General features: G+C 37.4%; 1 protein-coding gene across 2 annotated transcripts in view; it reads right to left on the reverse strand.

The window, feature by feature from the left end:
• Cdh11 (cadherin 11) overlaps positions 1-27435 on the reverse strand; it is a 153191-nt gene that overhangs the window by 36798 nt on the left and 88958 nt on the right. For both annotated transcript variants that reach the window (XM_034522334.2, XM_076915705.1), the window contains exons 3-6: positions 9514-9913; positions 4898-5192; positions 1915-2034; positions 80-247 (exon numbers count right to left, since the gene is read on the reverse strand). In XM_034522334.2, coding sequence (XP_034378225.1) covers positions 80-247; positions 1915-2034; positions 4898-5192; positions 9514-9741 — 811 coding nt within the window. In that variant the 5' untranslated portion in view covers positions 9742-9913. The remainder of the gene's footprint in view (positions 1-79; positions 248-1914; positions 2035-4897; positions 5193-9513; positions 9914-27435) is intronic.

Below are 27435 nucleotides of genomic sequence, written 5' to 3' on the forward strand. Positions count from 1 at the left end.
GGTAAATCAGAAGTGAATAGAAGCATGAGGATCTGACTCGACAGTGGCAGACAGCAAAGACCAGCTCTTGACTCCTTACTCTGTGGAAACTTTGGTGGATTGTCGTTGACATCAGTCAGTGTGATCGTCACTTTGGTTGTCCCTGAGAGTCCGCCCATGTGTCCACCCATGTCCTTGGCCTGGATCACCACGTGGTACTCTTCCTTGGCTTCTCTGTCCATATTGGGAAGGGCTGTTCTGATGATACCTAACAAGTGGGAAAAAAATCACAAATATTCATTTATGACAAGATTTCCGAAAGAAGAATATTTTGGATCCTGGGGAGCTAAAAGTACATAAAAAAAATACTCTGTTTGCTCAGCGAAGAGTCATTTTAATGTAGCAAACTTAACAGAAATCACTGGTAATTAAACCATCTATGTATTATTAAGCATATAGTAGAAAATACTTACAACTTATTAATTAGTATCTGTTTTTCACTGTACATGCAAATAACAATGCCTTCCTTCTCAGACACAAGGATTCTGAATACTGAATTGACTAGTGCCTACCATATGTTAAGCCATAACTGAATCTATACTTCTGGACATCTAGCAAAAGAAATCAAGTCTTACGTGTAATTCTTAGAAACATCTCTACAGCTCATACTATGTTTATCGAGGAGGCATAAACTTTATGGAAGACATTAAAATGCTACTATTAATTTTTTAATTAGAAAGATGAGCAAAACTTGTACAATGATTCAGTCGACAACCACCTCTCACTAAAAAAATGATAAATTTAGGAATAATTCATGACCTCTGTATATTGAAACATGATGTTCATAAAAAATACGCTTACTTACATCTCTAGGGATCATATGGAAGTTTTTACACTCAGTGAATAAAGTAATATTTGTAATATAAATACGAAAAGCAAGGAGGAGGTGTTGGTCTTTGTTACACTTCACTGAGCCCATTGTTGAGATGTTTCTTTGCAATACCCTAGAACTTGTGAGACCCCATTTTCCTTACTGGTTAAATAAGTTTAGTGGGTTTCAATTGTTAGTCACTATTTTTGGTTGCCTGAGACAAAGAAGACCGGAGTTTTAACCATTTCCAATATTCTAGATGAAATCCCACATTTACCCTTAGTTTACCGAATGTCAAATAGCAAAGTTCTCTATGAAACCATAGACAAGAACTCCACAAGTTGTTGTTTGGAGCAAGGTGATGAAAAATAAAATGGTACATAAGTAGGTGAGGGTTAATCATGTAAGTAGAAAAAGTATCAAATTAGGAAATTATGTAAAAGTTATAAATTGTATGAAAACCTCTTTCAAAACTACAGAGCATATTATGTGGAAAGGAAAGGTATACGAGTGTGGAAGAGTTGTACGGGACTGTGGTGTTTATCCTTGTCAATCACATCTAGTACAAACACTGAAACATTGTCTGAGTTTTTGTTGTATATTGACTCACTTTATTGGTCTGCTCTTCATTTTATAGCATCTTTGGGAACCTATGTTCACAGTGGGAGATTGGGAATGTGCTGGATCTTCTAGTAAAGTGAACATTAACAGTTACTCCTGACACTTCTTAGTTTACCCAGTGGTCTTCCAAGGATGTTTTTGAAAGCTAACACTACTTTGTAACAATCTTCGGCCCTTTAAATATGGATCCAAAATTCAAGACATTCCCCATTCATAATTTGTAATTTTACACAATTGTAATTATGATCTGAGACACTCATAAATGTGTATTACTTTATTCAACCATATGCACAGCACATACATAGGCTGGCTGTGCTTCATACTAACTCTGCAAACTGGCCCATTAGTTCCTTTTTTAATTTAAGTGGTCTTAGAACCAAAGCAGTTAAATGAATGAGCAGGCATAGAGTCCTGACTCACAAAGACAATACAATCTACTATACCTGTTTGGGCCTCCACTGAGAAGTAAGGTTGTCCTTCAAGGATACTATACACTAACTTGGCACTATTTCCGTAGGTGGGATCATCTGCATCAGAAGCTGTCACTTGAATTACTGATGTTCCTAAAGAAAAGGGGAGGGAAGAGAAGCAATGAGCAACACCAATACATTTTTTTTCAAATTTCACTGCTGTTTACAGAATTTCATTTAAAATTAAGTCTTGAGACAAAGCCAAGAATTAGTCAGTATGGTCTTATTGTCCTATAATTCAAGTGCAAAACACTCCTCTCCTTGTCTTTCTTCCTATTCTACTTCCCTTCTTCCTTTTCTTTTTTGATCCTCAAGGTTTAAAACTAAACTTTCTACTTTCACAGTTCTTCCTGCTTGCTTTGACAGTTAAAACAACAATAATATGAACATTTTTGTCAAACATTCCTAGAACTATGCGAAGGAAATGTTCTGTATATCACATGATTAAATAAAAATCTTTCCTGAGAGTGCAATAAATGATAATTGATGAAGAATTGCTTTTTATGAAAAGATAGAGGGCACTTTCCCATCTGTGACAATAAACATATCCTTTCATTGTTGCTTTGCGCGTAATAAAATTGCTGATAATACTAAATTTTAATTAATTTGTGGCTATAAATAGTATATAAAATGCTGTTTCCTATTTTCATGAAAAATTACAAGTTTCCTTCACTTTAGGGTCTGGTATGCATGTCACAGAAATATCAGTGAGGGATCAGTAGGATCTAAGATATATTCCTAGGTCAGAAGAAATGGAAATCAGGGAATAAAGGAATGGGCTGTCATTTATTTTTTTTATAAGCTCCATTGTCACAATAAGTATCTGGGACATGGCATGTTGAGCTTCAGTGTAGAGAGGGGAGGAGGGAAAAGGCAATTATCCAGGACATCTCTGTCAGGTACCGTTTGAGGTAAATCCCAGGTAAAGTGCCATCTTTCTCTGCTGGCCATTTGGCATCTATTTTACTTTGGGAAGATTTGGGATGAGAAATATGACATCTTAAAGTCTCTTTTTCATGTTGTTTATTGTCACAGCTGGAAGTCTAACTTGCTGGGAGATCTAGCAATAATATAAAACCCAAGTTTCTCCTTTGACATTTCAGCAGAATAGTGGGAGGGGGGTCCTCCTGGCAGGGTACAGAACCTGTTTACACAACTTTCAGGTAACTATCCCTTACTTCCTAGGGTTTTCTGTGACTTCTATGAGAAACCCAAGGCAATGTTCACTCTTTCAAAATCGATTTTCCATACCCACTAGCTTTTGTGAACTTATTCCTACAAGGTAGGGATTATTCTAGAAAACGGGTATTATACCAGAGAGAGACTTCATGGAATGTCTAAGAAAGTTATAAATCTTTATGGTTTCATGGAATTCTAAAATGTTTTTGCAAAGCAGTTGTCAAATATTTATATTTGACCTATATACTCAGAACTCATCAGTAAATATTATCTTGATTTTACAGTTGACAAAATGATAAATTAGGAAGGGATACAAAAAAGTCCTGATTCACAAAGCTTTCTGATGACAAAGACAACAATTTCACATGGTAGAGTAGAAAGTCTGAGCACTGCCTTAGGTTCAAAAGTGTCCTGTAAGGAGCAAAAGTCCATCTGGGTTATTAGTTTGGATGGCTAGCTACCTCTGCTTCTTCCATCCTTTCTTCTCATTAGAATTCACATCTGAGGATAGAGTAGGCAAGAGATCGGACAAGAACAAGTAAAGGGAAGGAAGGAAATGATGATTCAGTCTGGCTTTTTCTCGGTAAAAGATCTCAGTAGACATGAAGGGCAATGGCATCTGTCACAAGAGACTCCACACACAGACTGGAAGTTCCCCAGAGCTCTAAAGTCACAGCTAACTCTCTTGAGTAAGCTCATTTTTATATTCAGTGCTTGGTTTTTCTCTCATTGCTAAAACGAACAATCCATCCCTGGTGACTTTTAGACTCACTCAGGGCCAATGGATCAAGATTCACTCAAAAGATTACATTCCAGAAATTCAAGCAGAAGTGACATCAGGAGTCAGATATTAGAGTTCCATCTTCAAGCAAAGCAATATGTCTTTAAGCATATTTAAAATCATTCAGCTGACGGCAGCCCTATATACATTTTGGGTGAATTTAGTAACACAAGTGACCCTGGACTAATTAGTTAATCTGTTTCTGCTTTAGTTTCTCATTTATACACGACCAACCGGAATGACTGCTTTGCAAAGTTTAATCATGGCCAAGTTAAACACGCCGGGGTGTGTTCACAGTCAATTAATGTGAAGCTCAAAGCAGCAAACATTATCATTGCTGTTACTTATTCGACATCAATGCCCTAGTGATGGGATAAATATAATCATTGCTCTTTGAAGACTGGAAACTGTTACTCCTATTCTACAGAGGAAGAGAAGATACTAAATGGTATCACTTCACACAGCTGAATATGACCATGACGAGTCAGGATTTGCTAAACTGAATCTCCTTCCTCCTTCCAGTCTTCCTAGTCAATAGGACGTTTACAACTTCAAGTCTGTTATGAACATTTGAAAATCTGAGTTTCTATATCTATATCTGTTTCATGCACTTTTCCTTGAAGGCCTTTCCTTTCTGTTTGTTTCTTTTGTTCAATGTATTAGGTTTTAAAAATCTTATATTGTCTTTCCTTATTATCTTTTAGAAATCTGATTGTTTGCTACTTGGAGACAGAAAGATGGTAGATCTGGACAGGAGGGTATATATGGAGTAACTGGGAGGTGTGGACAGAGAGGAAACCATAATCATGATGTATTGTACAAGGAACAAAACTATTTTAACTTTTAAAAGAAAAGTCCAACAAGGGAATTTTTCCTTGCTAATGTGCAATAAAGATACAACACAAGCTCCATTCCCTGGGTTGGAGGGCAGGCACCAGCCTGCCAACCTGCAGAGACACCAGATAGAAGTAGAACAGGTGACCCTTACTTACTTACCCACATTGGACCTCTCAGGCACATTGGCATGATAGGTTTCATGCAGAAACTCTGGAGGGTTGTCATTAATGTCCTGGACCTTAACAATGAATTCTGAAGGTGGTTCCAGTGGCCTGTTGGTGTCCCTGTCCACCGCCTGAGCCATCAGTGTGTACTGGGCTCTCTCCTCTCGGTCCAGTGTCTTGGTGGCATGAATGTTCCCTGATTTGTCATCAATCACAAAAATGGTTCCTGCTCCTTCACCTGAGAGAATGTATTTAATGTTCCCATCACCAGAATCAATGTCAGAATGAAGCTAGAAAAAAAAAGGAGAGAAAAGAAAGAAAGAAAACAGGATCTGTAATTTCATGAAGAACACAATAGAAACACATAGGCTGATAGTTACGCTATGTATACATGTGTGCACATACGTACACTCACACATATATCATGAGACAAAGTGATCCCCATCATCATTTTCTGAATAAGGAAAAAAGAGTCTTAAAATAACTACTATGGCCAAGGTCATTAACCTAGATGATGATGAGGCTAATATATATGTAAATGTTTATTTCTGAGGATCATGTTCTTCCTCTCCCTTTGACTGTATATATGCATACATACAAAATACATACATTCACATATTCCTCAATAGTTATTGGGAAAGAAATGCACGTATATATTTCGAAAAGATGTAAGCATAAATTTATGCAGTATTACTTCTCTCAGTTTTTACTTCCATTTCATCACCTTCCTCAGCTATGAATCACCTTTTTGCCAGTTTCTTATGACCTCTTTACAAGCCTATACATATACAAACTTATCTCCATGGATTCTAAAGTGCTCTTTGCTAATTTTATATAATACAGGACTATAGATTGCATATTATATTTGTAGCTTCCTCTGATTGTAACTTCTGCAGCTCCTTCAACATCGAAGTACAGACAGACGGCTTCCTCATCCACCATGTGGTATTAGTGTAATTTTTGCAGAGGTCGTCTTCAAAGGACATTTGCATTGCTCAGGCATTTGTTACTGAAAATCCTTCAACTAAGCAGATTTTCCTAGATCTAATGTTTGGCATTTAGAGTCTAATATATATCTATTATCTTTTGGGGGGAAGAATCTCGTAAGACCCTATGATCATAAAGGATGGTAGTACAAAGTGATAGACATATTGTCCCCAGGCCGATGAAAGAACTTCCAATATCCTTGGGATTTTTACATTTTTCCAGAAAGCCTATAGACAAGATGATTTTTGCCTAAATCTATACTTTCTATGGTCAAGAATCTACTATGGTCTTTTAGCCACCATTTCTACCAGCAACCATTTCTATCAGAATTCTGCCTGAATTCTGCTCTGTGTTTCAGAAACCAAGCCCATCAAAGAAATCACTGATTTTCCTGAAGTACTAAAGTGCCTATGCACTCATTTTCTGTCCTCATGATTTCTGAGTTCCTTAACCTTCTTTATATGAATGTTATTTTGTTATATCAAATTCTTATATGGTTTGAAATATTTCAATATATGAATGCTATTATAGGAATGTTATTATCATTGTCTTATAATACTGAAAATTAGCTAAAACATTAAAAATATCCATTGATTAAATCTTAAACCTGTTGTGTATGGAAATTCAGCAAAATAAAACAAACAAGTAAACAAAAAGTTATATTCAAACATTTCTACAATAAAAATTGTTACTAATTTTATTTAATATTAATGACTTTAATAATATTGTAAATATCATTTTATTACTGTCAGCTAATTTTCTATCATTATTATGAAACCAAGGCCTACACAGTTCACTTGAAGTTCACAAAGAAAAACTTTTTTTTTTAAAACACTACTTTTTAAAATGTTTGCACCATTCAAATTTTCTAAATATGTTTAATTTATTTGTAGTGTTTTGGTGAAACACCAAAAACTTCAACCCCAACATGATTACATAGGCATAAACTATGACCATTTTGGTTGTGGACACCAGGGCTTCTGGGGCAAGGACAGTAAGAAAACTTTGGTTCTGAAATGTAAGAAAAAGTAATCCATCATTTTAACGCAATGTGACTGATATAATTCTTAAGAGTTTGGCCGTTTATGGAGGGAAATAGGAAGTTACTTGATGGATTTCAGTGAACAGATAGAATATCCACAACATTCATGGTGTTTATTTCATGGCCTGTGTTCCTCTCTCCCATCCAGCCTAGGATTGTGATGTTTGTTCTTTCCCTGTGCTTCATGGGTATCAAAAGTTAGAGGTTAAGTCCCGTGAACAAGAAATAAGGATGCAAATATAAATTTCAAGGTATTGAATGTTTTAAAGGGTCTTTATGCATTACATACAAAAACATAAAGATACATTTCATAACTAGCCACATTTTTACCAAGTATCCTGCTTATCCTGTTTCCACTTTGTTTCTCCTCTGTCCAAGATTTAAAAGTTGGATATGTCTTCCTAGTTTTCCTCTGTCACAAAGATGATCTATTATACTGACAATACTATTTATTAGGTTCCACACAAAAGCAGTTTGGGAACACAGCAAGTGCTATCAAGGGTCCAGTTGCTGAGACATGCACAGCCAGTTCCCAACTCCAAAGACTGATTGCTTCTCTCTTTGCACAGCACAGCATGACACAGACTGAATTTCCTGCATGAAAACTGTAAGTCTTTTGTGCTTTGCCAAATTCTACCTTTTCAGGGAATTTTCAAGCATTCAACCTTGAATGTCACCATTCAAAGATTGTTAGCGAGCAAGCCAACTATTCTTCCTACTTAAGCAGGAATCGTCTTAGTACTATTTCAAAAAGATTTTGCCAGATCTAAGCAGACACATGAGGGGACGCACACACACAAACACACACATGTGCACGCAGAGGCACATACACATACATACATGCATGAACACACACACACTTACACACACTCAATCCAATTAAGACTCCTTTCAGGAACCTTACTTTTCAAGGTGATACACTAGAGGATGCCAGACTTTCCCTTCCCCTCTTTATTCCTGTTCTTCTCCCTGGTGCATCATATGACATTTGTTAGATCCAGAGAGACACAAAGTCATATGGCTCACTAAGTCCTGTACCCTCTGCCACCTTCAAGTCTAAACACACACTATCCCCCACTGAGACAGTGACAAACCAGAGGGTCATTTTCTCAGAGCAATTCAATGCCCAGGTCTGCACATTGCTCGAGCTAAGTTGCCCTGCTTTACTGGGGCTGTCTTTTACCTCTCCCTTACTGTGGACATAGCACAGCTCTTAGGTTTCTGAATTCTGCTGGTCAATTATTCTCCCATACCTCCATTTTATCAAGACTACCACTACATCTTTTTCACTCATTCATTATACATGAATGAAATTATGTAGTACATTATTTCTAAAAACGTATTTCCAATTCTAAGTTGTGTTGAGATTATCATGAATATTTGCTGAGTATGAAAATAAATGATATAAAAAATGGACTGCTGTTTCATATATAAAAAAAACCAATGAAGCAAATTTGTTGGCATCCTTGTGGCTCAAAATTGGACATCTCTTTCATCTGTCTTTGCATTTCTCTATATTGAATCAGTTCTGTTTAACTTGAAGGTCGGGGATTATTAGATACTTGCCTCTATTTTTCATAAGAGTTAAGGACATAAATTGAATTTCATTGCTCTCCTCATTATATCTATTTTTTTCCTTAAATGAATAAGTGGCTGCCTCCTATTTTGCTTGTTTGGGGTCAGGTATTGCTTCAACCTGATTTATTGTCTGCCTCCCACTACCACATAATAGCGCTTCAATCTGTGTATATTAAAATAACTATCTCCTGGGACCTAATGTCAGTATTCCCTAATAGATAATCACATATTTTATCCTAATAAGTAGTAAAGAGGTCAGGTTGCCAAATGCGTTTTAGCCTCTCTATATTTATATTTTTGATGGGGTTGTCTGACAAATGCATAACCTTAGAAGTGGAAATACAGCATAACCGTATCTCAAAGCAAAATGGATAATATCATTCCTATTCTAAAGACACATATTCATTCATTTCCTGGGATTTGGTGTTAGTGCCAAGACGTGAGGATTCAAGGCTAATCTATCCCTCTTACAAAAATAGAACGAAATCTGGTGAAAGAGACAGACGTGAGTAAAACAGCAAAGAAAGGTATGGTAAAAGGGACTAGGAAGTCACGGGAATGTAAAAGTGGAGACAAGCAAGTTGGGGTTAGGATATAGTCATAGAAATCCCTCCAGTTAAAGAATGGTTTAACAAAATAAGGCAGTATTTCTTTTAATAGATCACAAAGTGATTAGTCAAAAGAGAGTCCTTATCCTATAATAGGTGAACATTAGAAGCATTCTTAGTGTGGTTAAGTCTATGAATGAGAAGGAAAAGATTGGACAGGTATATGCATAATGATTATCTTCCTAATGATAGCAGATCATTCGTGCTATCTTGGTTTCTGTTTCATTGTATTGGTTTTATTGAATCTTGCTTTGGTCTGTGTATTAGTTTGCCTACCTTTGTTTTGCCTTGTTTTTTGTTTGTTTGTTTATTTGTTTTGTTTTGTGTTGGTCAAGTCCTACTGCACTGATAATGAACACTTATAGACACATCAACATCGAATCTAAGCAGCCTTACCCTGCCCACAAGCACAGGGTCAGGCCCGGTGTACTCTTCTATCACAAAGAACTGGTTCCAGACCCAACCTCTCTTGGAGCGTTGCAGCACCTGCCCCTCCTTGCCCTTCTCATGGTGTCCATGGAATGAGGGTCGCAGGTGGCTTCGTCGCTCCAGGGCAAATGCCTGGCTGTGGTATAGCATGCTCAGGCACACCAGGGCAGCTTGTAAACAGTAGTTCTCCTTCATTTTTGGTTATGCAGTAGGCACAGGAGAATGCAGCTGTCACTCCCTACACCAACAGAGTGGCAATCTTTCAGATGGCGACCTCCTTGAAGTGTCAAGTAGACCTCCTCTGGAATGGAATATCTTCACTCACTGAGGACATCACGCCAGGGTTGTTCACTTCCCCAGTCAGCTTCTGCAAACAGAGGGAGAGATTAGATTAGTTGCAGCCTTCATCCACCTATCGTTTTGTTTCCATTTAGTAAACATTTTGGTTTGAATATCAGTTTACTACTTGTCAGCTTTGGGAAAGCTGACTGTTTTCTTAGAACCCAGCTTGCTCATTTCAGAAATGCAGATAAGAATAGTATTCGTTGAAAAAATGCTGCAAAGACCAAGAGAAAAAAAGTGAATAGAAGGCCCCTAACACAGTGTCTGGAACACAAAAACTCTCAATAATTCATTGATCATAAGTATGCTTGGCTATGTTCATGGCTTAGATAAACTGGAAATATTGAAGAAGCCTAGGAGAGTAACACAGCATTCACAGTAAGGGTGTCAGAGGCTGGCACAGTTAAGAGAGGATGCTTAAAGAATGTGGTGGCTGGGTTGAATACTAAAGCAAAAGCTTCTATGCTAAGAATAGAGAATATAGGATACCATGAGGAAAATACCATAACTCTCCAACAATTCCAGTTGGCCAACCACAGCATAAATCGAGACTTTAGCACAAATGGAAAATAAGAGAATTTTATGTCACAGACTGTGGGATGGAAGAGAGGACAAGGTAGGACTTGAGAAATGAATGGTCAAGGTGGGTGTATCTGGGGCGGGGGACTGTACAGGTATGTAATCCAGAACTCCATAGATAGACACAGAAAGATCACACCAAGCTAAAGAAAGCTGAGGCTAGTTTGATCTAATCTGACTTTCATAGTGAATTCCAGCACAGCCTTACCAAGCAAGGTGCTGTATTTATATAGAAAAAAAATTTAAAAGGTCAAGTCTTCATTGAGCTTTGTGAATCAATTAATTAAATTATGCTGATCAATTAACACTACAGTGTCAATTAATAGGTCAACTTCTCATTGACTCACCAGAGGATCTATTAATGCTATTGAAGTCAATTAAAGCTACAGCATCAATTCGTTCTTTTATGGTCTGACATCTCCCTCATCGGCTCAGCATCCTATCTCACTGGACAGCTTTTCATAGGATGCTCTTCTCAGTTTCACTCCAGTCACAAGAAGAAAAATTGAATAGTAAACCTGTAGCAGGCATCATATTGCACCCCCAAACCAAACCATCACGCTCCTATTCATCAGCAGTAAGATGGAGCCATTGGCATAGTTTACCTTCCCAAATTCCTTGTATTTATCTGACCTAGAGTCCCTCAAGTTTCCAGCCTTCTTGAATTTCAGTACTCTGGAACCGAAAATAAATTTCCCCTTATGTAACATTCTTTGCTTACTCCCCTAACCCCAGTTAAAATTCATCTTTCCTTGGGTAGAAGTATCTGCTTCTTCTTGGTGGTAATCAGAGTCCAGGTGTTCTCAGAAACACATGCATTCCCTACTACCCATTACCCATGGATAAACACAGAGTGAGAACATAGATTCCTCCTATTTTCCCAGGGTGCCAAAATGCAAGCCTGTCACTGTTGCTCACCAGATTGTGTACATGTGCCTTGAAACTGGAGATGACAAAGTGAGGGCAGGGAAGTGCTCAGAGAGAAAGGAAGAAAATTTACAGGATTCCCTGTAGCCATTTGGTTTTAGGTGTCTTGGGCATAAGAGGGCTGGTAGACTTCTTATTCACAGAGCAAATCCCTTTTCTGGTAGTCTGAGTTAGCCTTTTCAAGTCATTGGTCTTTGTCTTAGGCCAAGATAATATTTGGACATACTGCAGATACAAAGTTAAAGGTGTCTGCTATCAACCAAATAGAACTACTGCATAGGGTTACTCCAGTCTCTTCTCAAGAAATAGGGAGTTGAAGCCTTTAGCATTTCTTGTATACAGATGCATTGGAATATGTAAAATGCAGTATGAAGGAATGAAAATTAAAGCGACCTTGCTGTCACACATCAACCTCATTTAAGTATATTTATATACTTAATATATATATATATATATATCAGTCTTCATTTAAGTATATTTATATTTTTTAACTGACGTTCACTCTCTGTGTTTCTCTCTCTCTCTGTGTGTGTCTGTGTGTCTCTGTGTTTGTGTGTGACTGTGTGTGTGAGGTGTGTGTGTGTGTGTGTGTGTCTGTGTGATGTGTGAGAGGGCTGAGGGAAGGTTGTTATTCTTGTCATTGTTATTGTTGTAGTAATAATGGTGTACATGAGTTCAGAAGCTCACGAGGCCAGAAGCCATCAGATCCACTGAAGATGGAGCTCTAGGTGGTTGTGAGCTGCTGGACATGAGGGAAGGAAACCCATCTCAGGTCCTCTGCAAGATCAGGAAATGTTCTTGACCACTAAGAAATCTCTGCTGCACTGACAAGCATTTTAATGATCCACAAAGTGCTTCTTGAGGCAAGTCCAGGGCACGATGTGGACAGAGCACAGAGGTCTGGAGCAGGAGAAGATCTTAAAGTGGGACCATAGGAAGCAACAGAGAGAAGTCTGGCTTAACTGAGGAAACAAGACTCTAACACTGATTTGTACCTGAAGCTCTGCAGTTTCCCTCTGCCTCCTAATGGGTGAAATGAAAGTCCTGGATAAAATTTTCTATCAATGGCTTCCATATTCTTATATGTGATTAGGGTTTTGATAAATGATTGTGGAGAGTATCTCTTCTGATTCGGATGCTAAGGCTTTGACTGGTAGCTTCCTTAATTAGTTGTATTTACTACACATGTCTAGGACCTGAGTTCAAAGGGGCCATCCATAACAACTCAGTGTAAGAGATCAAGCACACACTTGAACTTCAGACTTAATTCTGCCTCTTTGGAAATTCTAGAAGAAGAGAAAAGAGAGAACATATGGTGTAAGGTCCCTGCCCACTTTGTATCATGCCAAGTATTAAGTGTTCATTCACAAGGTGATAAATTATTCCTGCATATAAACTGTGAAGTGTATTTGAAAGAAAGGGTTTAATTAAAGTTGATATTTCTACACCTCTTTTTTTTTTTTGGCTGCCATGTTGCTGTAAAGCACAATTATTTCTGACACTAAAGTGTTGAAACTACATGACAACTTTTCCAATTTATATGTACATATAAAAAAAGCTTAAGTTTCATACAAATGAGTAAGAGTTTCCAATGTGACCAATAAGCAATCAACCTTACTCTTTTTATATAAAAAAATAATAACATTATAATTCTTTTGTTGGAAACAGTAGCAAAAGTAAACACATAAAAGTACCCCTAATTGGTCTAATGATTTTTAAATGCTTATATGATCAAATATATTATAATTGAATATATTAGCCATCTTGATAATTAATCCTCAATTTATAGAACTTAAATTTTAAGTCAATTATTCACTTTAGAGTAAAAAAAAACTATTGATAAAATTAGGTTTTATTAGCCATCATTCTAAAAACTTCATAATTATTAAGTCATTTATTGATTAATATGCTAACCTTATTAATGGAAACAGTGAATATTCTGTTTAAAAGATATTAATACCGAGGTCAAGACAAATTAAATACAATGTGTGCTACTTTAAGGTTCTGGTGATAGCTAGATTGCTTTGAGCCTACACCATCTAACTCTGATGTCTATTCTGAATTAAAAAAAAAAGTCTTTTCCTTTTTGTCTTTTTTAATATATACTTTTTAAAATATTTATTTATTTATTTATTTATTTAATATTCTGTGTTCACACATACCCAAAGAGGTAATCAGATCCCATCACAGATGGTTATGAGCCATCATTTGGTTGCTGGGAATTGAACTCAGAATGTCTGGAAGAACAGTCAGTGTCCATAACTACTGAACCATGTCTTCAGCCCCCTTTTGTCTGTTTTTAAACTGCATAAAGAAATGAGAAGGATAACCTAGAACCTATCAAACTGGAGAATGCTGGTTTACATTGTCTAGAGTTGGCTAAATAGCAATAAAAAGACTTATTTTTTAAAAAATGCCAACCGTCCTTAGACTTTCTATGAGTTAACTAGTCACTTGAACATTACAAATGGCAATTGTATTGTCATCTCCATTACATATGCAAGTGGAATAAAACACAGAAACTTTTTCAAAGTTCCAGAGAATGTCAGGGGGAAAAGAAGGGATGGAACTCTGGGATGACAGATCCCAGACCTGGATTCCACCTCCTAAAATTCTACCTGATCCTGCATCCCTAAGAGAAGGTGAAAGATCAAACAGAGTGAGATGTTTCCATTCCTACATGATTGCCTTTTCATGATACTAATTCAAGACTGGGGAACCTGAAGTGAATACATACATGATGGTGAAAAAAAATTGTCAGGCCAGAAAGGAAAAGAGAAAACATTTCATAGAAGACATCCAAATGAAGATGGACACAGGATTCTCAATGACCAATAGCAAGCATAACAATGCGGTATAACTTATCAGTGAGTGAATACCATGTGTGATCTTTTGTGATTGGGTTACCTCACTCAGGATGATATGTTCTAGTTCCATCCTTTTACCTAAGAATTTCTTGAATTCATTATTTTTAATAGCTGAGTAATACTTCATTGTGTAAATGTACCACATCTTTTGTATCCATTCCTCTGTTGAAGGACATCTGGGTTCTTTCCAGTTTCTGGCTATTATAAATAAGGCTGCTATGAACATAGTGGAGCATATGTTCCTGTTATATGTTCGAGCATCTTCTGGGTATATGCCCAGGAGTGGTATAGCTGGGTCCTCAAGTAATGTTATGTCCAATGTTCTGAGGAACCATCAGACTGATTTCCAGAGTGGTTGTACCAGCTTGTAATCCCACCAACAATGGAGGAGTGTTCCTCTTTCTCCACATCCTTGCCAACATCTACTATCACATGAGTTTTTGACCTTAGCCATTCTGAATTGTATGAAGTGGATATTAGCCCAAAAGCTTGAAATAGCCAAGATTCAACTCACAGACCACATGAAGCTCATGAAGAAGGAAAACCAAGTGTGAATGCTTTGGTCCAACTTAGAAGGAGTAAGAAAATGCTCAAGGGAGCAAATATGGAGACAACGTGTGGGACAGAAACTGAAGGAGGGGCTGTCTGGAGACCATTCCACCTGGGTATCTGTCCATGTGCAGTCACAAAAGGTAGACACTGATGTGGATGTGAGGAAGTGCATGCTGACAAGAGCCTGATATAGCAGTCTCCTTAGAGGTCTGCCAGAGTCTGACATTCAGAAGCAGATGCTCACAGCTAACCACTGATCTGATCAAGGGGTTACCAGTGGAGAAGTTAGAGAGAAGACTGAAGGAGCTGAAAGGGTTTGTGGCCCCATGAGGAGAGCAACCAGAGCTCCCCAGGGTCTAAACCCCAGTCTGGGAGCACATAGGGAGGAACCCATGACTCCATCTGTATATGTAGGGGAGGATGGCCTTGTTGGGCATAGGTGGGAGAAGAGATCCTTGGTCCCATGAAGGCTGAACACTGAGTGGGGGGGGGATTCGAGGGTGGGGAGTTGGGAGTGGGAGGTTAGGTGGGGGCACATCCTTATAGAAGCAGGAGGAGGGGGGATGGAATAGGAGGTTCCTGGTCGGTGGGGGGAATGGGGTAAGGGGATAAAATCTGAAATGTAACTATAATACCCAATAAAAAAAAACAATGTGGCATAACTAATCTTTATTTTCTTAAGCTTAAATTTCTACCTCAGCATTTCTAAAGATAGCCTTTAAAGGACGCATTCAGAGAATTTTATTTATCTAATTCTGGGATTTTTTAAAGAAAGTCCTGGAACTTCTCAAGAATGGATTGTTTGTTGAATACAGTAGAAATTTAGCACGGTTCTCACACAGAAATTAATAGGAGGCTGCTCTCCTAAGGAGACCTTGATGTGGGTAATAATTAGACAAATCTATCAATGTTCTAATTAGTATTAATAAAGAACCCCAAGGCACTTCTTGAACAATCTTTCCATTAAAGCACTTCCCAGCAGCTTGCCAGGAAGCCTAAGCATCGGGGTTCCACTAACACATGTAAGAAGACTTAACTTTACGATGGAAGCACATTGCTTAGAGGGAAAAATAAATGTTGTTGAAAGTCACAGGAGTAATAGCGTGACAGGAAAATGGATTTGCAAAAATCGCCAGTTCTAAGTGGAAAGCTCACCCCTCTATCTGGAGAGCAGATAGTCCGTCATAAGTGGCTGCGCCTTGAGCATAAAACGCTCCTGCTGTGCCTGCTTTTGTCTCCGTGAAAGAAAATGACATATATGGGTGTTTAAGTATATTTGGACTCCTGCTGGAAATTGTTATCGGGTAGGAAATGAAAGACAAAAACGGTTAGCAGAAAGCAAGGGGATTTGGTTTTCAGCTTTCTCCTCCCCACAGAGCTGGAAGGTTCAGACACACTGACCCATTCTTTTTATTTCAAGCGAGCTAATTTACAGCTAAAGACAGGTTATCATTACGCTAAGTATATTATCAAGGTTCTCACCAGAGCTCAAAATCCTATTTTTGTATCTGCAAGGTTCCCTTGTGGGTGAGCTAAGGGACTCTGGTCTCTCCTTCAACAAACACAGCTTTGTAACCAATCGGATTCTATTATGCAAATTAATTCAAGAATATTTTATTCCCCTGCTCAGATCTCATCACTCAGCGCAGAGCTGTTCCCTCTTTCAAATCAAATCACAGGAATTATGCCTTGTCTGTGAAAATCATAGAGGAGGGAGAGAGGAAGTATTACAAGAATTGTTGAAACATAATTCTCTATCTCAGATTTCTGCATTCAGTGCAAGACTTAGGTTTGGAATCACTTCTTCTTGGGTGCAGAATATACAGCGGCCACTACACAAAGCATCATGATATATATTGCTTCATTCTCAAATGCCAGAATCAAATACTATAGTGTGTCATAGTCAATAAACAACAGTGAAGATATTTTTGAACTTGAATAGAATTTTTACAGGGGTTCAAATATGTGACCCTTTTTGCTTCCACACACAGTTTTGAAAATAGGAGTGTAACATTCAATAACCTGTGAGTTCTGCAAAGCTTGGTCAACAATCTTATTAAATCCCTTCTAGATTTCACAAACAGTAGTAGTAGTCGCCATCATTGTTATAGTAGTAGTAGTTTCATCCCTTCCAATCCTTCTTTTTTTTGTTTTGTTTTTTTTTTTTTTTGTTTTTTTGGTTTTTGGTTTTTTTTTTTTTTTTTTTTTTTTATAATACTGGCCAGGAGACTATAGCGTGCTATACAGCATTTCACTGCATTTTCAGCATAACTTAATATAAATGGTATTCGTGGGTCCCATGGTCATAGGAATCCAAGCTAAAACCTCATGTCTCACAATAATTCAATCGTGTTTGAGCAGTAAGATAGTTATATGCAATGAGTGCAAAAAAATATCTTCTATTATTAATGCTCCATTCAATTCTTGAGACAGCTTTCCTCACTCTAATATTTTTAAATGTTAGTCATTGATATGAATAAAATACATCAACACATTCCCGAAACACCATTGTGAGCAATGCCAGTTCCAACTGTGAATAAATGTTCCATACGAATGTATGAAAAAAAATTAGATTCCACTTCCGACTTTTCTTGTGCCTGAACAAAACTGCCTAAGCAAAGATGTGCACAAAGCAGCAATGATAGAGCACACTTAGCTTACTGTGACGTCAAATATAATTTGAAACACATAGAGTCAAACCTCCCCTTGTGCCCAAACAGTAAATATGTAGAAAGTGTTCTTTATCCTCATTTTCTCCTTCGTTCAAGGTCAAGCCTGGATGGGCCCTTGGGTATACATAGGTATCAGTGTGTTTCTGATGCTTAGACTTCTTCAAATCACGATAGAACGTGGTTTAAGTTGTAAATGAATGGCTGGAACCAACAACACTGTGTACAATGCACAGAGCAACCAGCCCAATGTCAGCTTGGCAAATAGACTTTCAACACGTTGATTATTCTTGCAATATCTGCCATCACTGGTCTCTTCCAGGAAAACAGTCTTGTCCATAGCCTCCAGAGTCTTGCCTACTCCTTTTCTGAGCTATGACTGACTAAACCTTTCCTGCTGTTCTGACAAGTAAACCATAAGTGAACCAAACTGTTGTTTGTTGCAGCCGGCATTACTGGTGTTAAAAACGATTGGCTAAGGGAACTAGATTTTCCAAGGACTTAAATGAAAAACAACAGAAAACATTTGTAATTAGTGAAGGGCCTTGCACAGTCAGGTTAGGTGGCACCTAACTAAAGAGTAGACACAAAGTTACATCCAATTGTTCAGATTTCTGTAAAGTCAAGGCCACAACCAAACTAGTTAGAAGCAAAAGAGAAACTATAGCATCTCTCCATAAACCATGCAAACTGTAGAATATGTGAACTCATTTCTCTGAAGACCTGTCGACTGTCCTTCTATTACTGTTATCATGGGTTCCAAGCCACTGGACAGCACTCTACCTATAAAATGACAGTGTACCTGCTGTGCATGAGCTAGCCTGGGAGCTTTCTTTTATCACCTAAACAACAAATGTAGAAATTCATGATAATCTTAAAGAAATTGATTGACAATTCTTTTTCTGGCCAACTGTGAAATATTGCAACTGTGAAGATCATTAGTGCAACTGTATAAAATGCCATTTTTTTTTTTTTTTTTTACTCTCTGAATTTCCAAAGATGATTGGGCCAAAGATCTCTAGACCATAAGGCAAGATGTGTATGCTGTAGCATAGATTCAGTTAGTACATAACTGTGCAACTTCGACAAAGTACTTCTTCCTTGGGACCAAGTTTCTTCTCTAAAATAAAAGGATAGAAATATTTCATTAAGTGTGTCTCTGTCCACAAGAGTCTGTTGGTCAGTGTTGGGGCACCCATTCCTGGATTATAGTTTTCAACCCTTGGTAATGGTCTAAGGTCACCTAGTAGACCTGCTCATAAAGAACCCCATCAGGACTCATGAACATAGAATTCATTGAAATCTGGAGAATGGTAAATTTTTAAAAGTTAAAAAAGTCCATTAATTTTAACCACATATTTTATAACATACTCTATGTCTCCATCAGATAATTGTAGCATTTACTCAATATATAAACTATTTTATTTTACTTTTATTTTGTCTCAATGTTCTGTTTTAAGTTCAGTGTGTATTTCATACTTAAGTCACAGCTGAGAGTAGTCATATTTTTATGAGCTAAGTAGCCACAAGCAGACAATGAAGAATAATCAGAAGATCAAAAAGCTTTTGATAGAAGAGGTTGTGTCATCAAAGACTTCCTGGTGATAACAATACTTGGAGTGAGAACCAGTAAAATAAGATTGCTGTAGTTAGAGAATTATTTATTTGAGACATGCAGATGGCCTTCTGAACTCAACAGATCCAAGCGGAGACACTAGGGATGTAGACAAAGGGAAAGATGTTCATGTTCTTAGAATCAGTAGAACGGCTGGACTGGGAACAAGAACTGTGCTTTAAACACTTTGTGGGAAACCACAACAGGTCCAAAGATTCTCCCCTAGTAGCTATCATCAGTGTAACCATGTCTGTTTCAGGTTGGGAGATTTTGTTACATTGTTAATTTTTAGAAATCCAGAATTAAATGACAAGATAGAGATACTCAACTATTAAGTTATTTTTTTCATTTCATTAGGCAAGAGGGGAAACAGAAATATGGAGGTGATGTCTTCTATTTGAAACTAGATCAAGTGAACAAAACCTCAAACCCTGCCCCCAACTCCATAGAGAACGAAAACATCAGGAAGTGAATGATAATTTTCATAGCAAAGATGTATCCTGGCTTAACATAGTTTTCTATTCAAGTCATATCTATGGAAACAAAAGCCTCAGATTCATGAAGGTAAATGCATTCCTAGGTAACCTAAGAGTCCTCTTTAAAGAGTCAGAGGTGGAAGATATAAGAGATACTGATCTCTTTTCTCCCTAGTACCTGAAGTCCCTCATAGAGCTACTGTCAAACAGTCTGTTTTCTGATAGATAAAAAGTGAGAGAAACTCTTATCTGACACTGGGCTTCAACCTTGATAAGGGCTTGATGACTTCTACAAACTGAACACCACAATCAGGGAAGAGAATGCCTGAAGTCACCAGAGCCCAGAACCAGAACTTCTCTCAGAGAAGTATAATCCATGGTCTTAGCCACCCAGATCCACAGGAATCACTTTAGCTCACCCAGAGAAATGAGGAATGCAGAGTCAAGCTGCTTTCAATTACCAGAAGCCTGATTTTCACCAGAGTGTGGGTGGGCTGTTTCAGAGGTCTATTTCTTAATGTTCTGTCTGGACCACCCCATCTGGCTCAGTGCAGTCTAAATAAACCACGGGACATATTTAAATGCCTCTTTTATATGCCTGGGTATATTACAAAAGATGTCTCACCCATTTATTTTTAGAAAGCTTCATAATTATCTCACTGTTGTTTCAATAAATCCAACCTTTAAAACACTCTCTTTTTTTCTTTTAGTAAATTAACGCCATTTATCAGGAAGAATGGGATATTTTTGAAGTCATGATGAAAAAAAAGCAATTGGATACAGAAAACTTACCCATGCCTCCTACTGATTGCTAAAACATGAACCTATCAGTCTAGACAGATGGGATGTTCCAAGGTAATGTCAAGTGTCCTTTTTGGGTCACAGATAGAATATTCATTTAATAACAGTTTCTATAATCCTAGGTTAATCTTAATAAGAATTACTGATGTGATTTTTGACTTACATAGAAGAATAATCTATTGTTCCACACACATTTCTGGCAAATAAATTAAAAACCATATACCTTATTTTTAATTTATTTTTTAATTTATTACTGCAATAATAAAGAAATGTGTCCCCTGTCTTTTTCCTCAGATGGAAATGACAATTTCTTTCACATTGGATCACATTGTTGATTAACAAATAGGATTTTCAACAATTTATTGGCCTCTACAGAAGATAATGTAGGATACATTAAATTCTTCATAATTTTAAATGATGACCAACTCCTCGTTACATTCCTTGCTACTGTGTAAAAAGAACCATAGAACAAACTGATTTTGCTTTCATGGACTAAATACCTAGACTATTTACTCTTACCCTCACTGAACACCTGAATCACTTGGGGATCCTACAAAACTCCTTATCGATACACAAAATCCAACAAAGATAAAATAAGCCCAGAATATAGTATTTTTGAGGTTCTAAGGGTATCCCATTGTCTATAGTTCTTAAAATTATTTTAACCAAGTGTCTTAATGCACTAGTTCTGTTTAAATCACTTCGATCAGCCATTTTGAGAGGTTATTTAAGTTCCTGTAAAATGCTTTATTAGTTACTCATTGTCTTAGATATAAAAATTAACCTCTGAAGCAGGCAATGTTTGTTTGATGAATGAGGTTATACAAATGAAGCTGTATCAGGCACCTAAGATCTACAACTACCTTACTGTGTCATGCCTTCAAACCCATCTTCATGTCTGTGAAATGAAGGGCTTTGTAGCTTAGGTGCCTCACTAAAGGTAATCATCAGAAAAATCTAGGTAGACAGGGCAACAATGCACGGGGATGCCTCAGCTGACTGGCTGCACATTTCACAGAGTTTGGAAGGCTACATTCAATAAAATTTTTCATTGAAAACCAGCTCTGCTTTATTCTAAATAACAAAGAAATGAGAAAGCATGTGCGATATCTTGAAACCTAGTGGGCTCTCCATCTCAGCAGGTTAAGAAATTCTTGCTTCACTACCCATAATCTTCTGCAATAAGGAGGAGACCTTACCCAGTAGATGGTGGCTACACTCACAACTGTCAAAGTACCTCCCTCTACTGGGTCTCTTTTCTCATATGAAGAACAAGATGGGTGTTGTCTGACCTCCGTTCCTCCCTAGTTAAATTCAGGTTGAATAAGATAATAGATGTGGAAGCTTTTACAAAAGCATAATGTGGGTTATGTAGGTGAGAATAAGGGTGAAAAACATGCTTAGACTTCTTCAGTTAATTTTAAAGGCTTTGACTTTTTGCCTTCAGCATTGTGGATTGTATATGTGTAAATTATCCTTTATTGTTACAAGAGAGTTACATAATTCTCTCATTTTCTCAGATAAAAATATAAAATATCCCCAATGCTGCAGGTAAGTCTCTTTTATACCTACACACTTCCTGTCTGTCCCAGAACTCAGAATGGATACTATTGTAATCCCAAGAGAGGAAGCTGACCTCAATTTCTCCATCTGAGATGCTGTGTGGTGGCCAGGGGTTGGGGATATGATTCCAGCAGGAAAGCTGTTACATATGAGTCACCTCCTCTAAGGAGACCCAGATCACAAGTTCTTCTGAAGAAATTCTGGACCATTTAATTTTTTCCATGATATGGGATAAGACTGTAGAGCAATCAGGAGGGGAAGAGGCAAAGCTGATGGGATGTTTGTATAATCTATCTTGGCCAGATGAGTCCTGTATGTGTGTGTGTGTGTGTGTGTGTGTGTGTGTGTTCCTTTTTTTAATGCTTACATTTGTATTGTTCATGTATTTTATCTAACACAATATCATTTGTAATGAATATAATGCAAACACTATGCAATAATGCACTCTACCCAGTCTTGCTCCCTTTAAGCACAGTCGGGTGCATGCATTTTCCCAAGGAATATTCCCTAGCCAGATGCATGTATTTCCATTAAGAAAGGACCATTGTGTGAGAATGTTGTGAATCTGGTTTCGTTTACTTTAAACCACACCCAGAGGTCTACTGGGAGCTATATAATCTTCCCCAACTTTATTATAAAAAGTTTAGAACTCTTGAATACATTGTTTTTTTTTTTAAATCCTTTGATCATTAATTATTTTCACAATAAGTATTATTTGTATTATGCTTACATAAAATGTCAACTAGCTAAGGTTATGACTTTTGTCTTAAATAGTCTTAGTATCTGAAAAAAAAAATAATACGCAAAGGTAGTCTTGTTTGCTCATTCAGTCCCTCCTTTTCATGCTCCCCCTTTGACACACCCAGATTTCCAGCTGGCTCATGTCCATCGGCCTGAAATCCCTTACACTTCTTGTATTACGAAGCTGGCTAGCAATGCATCTTCTCAACTTCCATTAACTGAAAACATCTTTATTCCATCTTTATTTTAAGAGAATATTTTCCATGAATATAAAATTCCAAATTGGCAGCTCTTCTGCTCTTAACATTCAGGTCTTTAAGGGTATTATTAGTCTGCTGTCCTTGGGCTCAAATTTTTCTCATGAGGTGATGTACATCATTTAATTTCTTTTTCTCTGGATGTGACATTTAATTCTAGCTTTTATTAATTCAGCTATGATGTGTCTTGTGTAGTTTTCTTTATATTAATCTATTTCACTGGGCTTCATTAATATGTAGGTATATCTTCTACCACAAGATCTGTTGAGATTTTCTGTATTTAAATGCCTTCTGTGACCTTTTAAGAATATTTTAGCTCCCAGAATTGCATTTTCAATTAAGCGATTTTATTGTTGAATATATATATATATATACATATATATATATATATATATATGTATATGTATATATATATATATATATATATAGTAAATTTTAATCATTTACACTCTCCATATTCTCCTCTTCCTAAGAAGAGGTTCAGAAGGTGTTCCATCTCTCTATCTGCTACTTGCCATTTATTCTTTCATGTTTGCTTTCTATATACTCAGAACACCTATTACTCAAAGCCAAAAGTTTAGCCATTGTGGACTACTTTCTTCATCTTTAAGAATGGTCTAATAGTATATTGTCTCCTAATCAGCTTCTTTTTACTGTGTATCTTCTGTGCAACAAGCACTATGGCACGTGTTTTACTTCCATTCCTGATCATCAGTTTCTCTACAGTATCTTTATCATGATAGTATGTTTGCATCTATTATCCAGATAAGGAAAATAAAGGATATAGAATACTTGAGTTTGTTGTCAGTTAGCTACATGGTTTTCAAAATCCTTTTGGAGCTATCCATGGCCCACTCCTAACCTCTTGTCTATCTATTCTTTGGTGTTTTGCAAAGATATAATTCACTGTAGTTCTCCTAAAGTTTGCCTCTAGGATGAACTCAGAACTCAACACTCGCTTTTGCTACACTATAACAATTGAAGAAATATAGGTGGAGGATGGAATTTCTCAGAAAGTAGAATGGAAAATTGTAGTGAAATATATTTCTTGTGGTCAAGGAGCTTATGTGTTCCTGAAATTCTTAGAGAATAGATGTTCTCCTATGGGACTTCACATTCACTCCCTCAAGGAATGCCCATCCTGGCTTAGAAAATCCCTCAGAATACCACAGATGTTTTTCATCCTAACTTGAAACAGTTTCAAACTGAATAAATTATGATTTTTTGTACCTTCCCCCCCACCATGAGCAAGCCTGAAGAGACCTTGGTTACCACAACAAGGTCAAGTGACGGGATCTAGGTGGAGTTACCCACCTTGGCTGCCCGGAACACAGAAGCGGAACTGCCCCGGGCTTGCCTTGAGACATCTCCGGCCGTGACCTGGAATGGACTATGGACTATCCCACCCATCTGGAACCAGGAGGGGTTGTGGGTTGGGTCTTCCCCTTTAAATTGAGAGCCGAACATTAAAGCCTTGATCAGAGAACTTTGTCTTGGCCTCATCTCTTCTCGCCCTCCAGCCCCTTTCATTCCCAGCCCCCCTTTCAGGTGGACCCAGTTGACTTGTGGCCGCGGGCGGCTACAATTTTTTTCAGACTCTTTTCCTGGACCATATATTTCCTTTTTACATTAGAATAAAATTTCGCTGTGTATCCCTCACTGCCTAAGTCTCCTAAGAATGTACTAATAAGCAACAAATCCAAGCAGCGCAAGGAACTGTATGAAGGCAGCCAGATGGTAAGTACCTTCCAGCAAATGGAGCCCACCCAACAGGAAACAGTTCTGTGAGATGTCATGAGCTAATCACTGTCAAAGAGATTGGGTATGCTGTTCAAAAAAAAAGAAGAGTTAAGTGGTGTTAGCAGAAAAATGTCTTCCCAGGAGGAACATATGAGGTCAGACATGGATTTGGCCTTGGGTTTAGAGGTCTTACAGCCTACTGGCCAATTACATTTTCTGAAGAGATTTTTTTCTGAAAGGATAAATTTGTAATCCATGGCACCACCAGTTAGAAAATGCCCTTTGGCAATACATCCTAAAGGAAAGCTCTGCTGAGTCACACTTACCCCAGTCAAGGGAGGAACAGATTGTGAAAGATCAATAAATCATGAATTTTGCCTATCAGGAATTGCTGCCTTCCTATTCATGCTAGACATTCACACCCTTGCCTGTAAAGGCTGTCTAACCTGTAGATCACTGAAACATGCTTGGTTTCATGGTTGACAGTTTCCCACTGCTTCTCAATCTGAACATTACAATTGTGTTTGTAATTGTGACTGTGTGTAACATCCAAGGTATCCTTCACCTCTTCTGTTCCTGGATTCTGTCAGATGTCTCCAGGATTTAAAGGCTAAACTAGAGAATATTCTCAGAGGGATGAAGTTAGTACCTGAAAATCAATTAAAAAGTATTCACCTAGAGAAAACAGTGGGTGGGCCAAGACCAAGCTAGTTGGTTAAATCTCTATCAAACATTAATATTAGGAAAAGTGAAGATACATTCAAGATTACATGAAACACTAGAAAGAACCCAGATTCAGAAAACAAAGGTAAAACTTTCAAGGTAGAAATGGAAGACAGACTATTGTCCTTCACTCCATCTGTAACCGTGTTTTCTATATCCCAGATTCATGCCATGTTTCCCGGCAAACCAACAATCTGGTCCTCTCTGTGATCACAGCCCTTCCCAAGAACACCAGTTTAAATGCTTCAAGTATGAGATCTGCTTAAGCAATACCTGGAATCTGGCTACACCTAGGATTCCCACTTTTATCTAGTTGAGAAAATAGGAGAGAAAAAAGAATATTGTGTCCTGCTTATGTCTATATATCTCTGCTGTGTCTATGCACCATCCCCCAAATAAATATTTTGTATAGCAAATCATATCAAAGACTCTAGGGATATTAAGAGCGTTTATAGATTTACTACTACCATCCATCCCCATGCTCCAGATGCATATGCCGATGCCTTAGCATCTTTCCATTCCCTCTACTCTCTAGCTGGCTCTATGGCTGAATCCTTGCAAGATGCTACTGAACGTCATTTTGTATGGTACAGGATGAGCTGAGCTCTTCACTGCTGCCCACTATAAATGTTTTTCTTCTATTAATAATTTTTGGCTCATATACCCATATCAACAAATACCCTTTGTACTTGGGTGAGTTTTGAGATCTTATTCCATTATATTCAACAACGTAGGAAAAAAAAAAAAACCTTCAGGATAAGATGTAGAATGAAATAAGACAATCAAGAGGAGAAATTCCACATGGTCACATATGAATGAAGTATCTAAAAAACTAAAATTAATAATAAAAAGTAATTGTTGTGGGGAAATAGGAGATACTAAAGGAAAATTCATTAATTTATTAATCAGCAGATATAAATATCAGTTGAACAAAATGAGCATATTTCTAGAGACATGCTATAAAACATATTTATAGTAAGCAATACTATGAATACAGCTAAAGATACATAAGGTAAATCTCTCATGGTATATTTATTACAATAAAACAGTTTTGCTCAAGTAAAATATAGATAAAGTTTTTCTCCTGAATAAGGAGGGTTTGTTATAATAATTAGCCTATGATGAGCAGAGTCTTGGCATCTTGATATGAGGGGATGGGGTTGTCAACCCAAGAAAACTCTGTGTGAATTATGACAATATTCAACCAATGCTCTTGGAAGAAAGAGAAAACAACAGATTTGTGGTTAAACATATTTTAAAGAAGAAAAAGAACCTTCTTTAAACGAATATAAATAAAAACCTTGGCACTGGTATTGAACCTTGAGAATACAAATGAGAAAAGATGAAAATGAAGTTGTACAGTGATAAAGGCTTTGCTGGGATGATGTGGATTTGTCTCACCTTGAGCCATGCTGGAACAAGAAGAGCTCACAGAACTGACCTTGGGATTGTAGGAATGTAATGGCAATAATTTCTTTTATTAATTACCAAAGAAATCTGAATCATCTCCTTGGTAAGCCTCAAGCACCTAAGCATGGTAAGAATATCCACTATGCATAGGGACAAACAAAATGCTTTCTATAGTGTGGTTTTAGATCTCCACAGTAGATTTCCTTTTGTCTCTTTCTCTTGTTCAGTAACCTATACAACTGTGTGTGTGTGTGTGTGTGTGTGTGTGTGTGCGTGCGTGTGTGTCTGTGTCTGTGTGTGTCTCTGTGTGTCTGTGTGTGTCTGTGTGTGTCTGTGTGTGGGAGGGGGTAGTGTGTTCAAGGGGACTCCCTGATATTTGTAGCCAGACTTATTCAGAAAGCTGTCTCAAATATGCTGGATCCAATTATCTTAGGATGACTCATTTCTCTAGAGTTGATGCCATGTTAAACCAACAATGACTTTGAAAGAAAAATCCAGGTATTTTAGCTATAATCATCACTAATTTGCAAACAGTGTTTTGTAGAAGGATGGAAAGATTCCTCCTAATCACAAGACTTTAGGAATAAATAGTTGCTTGGGATTAAGAAAACCTAGATAGATAATGGT

This window comes from Arvicanthis niloticus, chromosome 18 (assembly GCF_011762505.2).
Source record: "Arvicanthis niloticus isolate mArvNil1 chromosome 18, mArvNil1.pat.X, whole genome shotgun sequence".
In the NCBI taxonomy this organism is placed as follows: Eukaryota; Metazoa; Chordata; class Mammalia; order Rodentia; family Muridae; genus Arvicanthis; species Arvicanthis niloticus.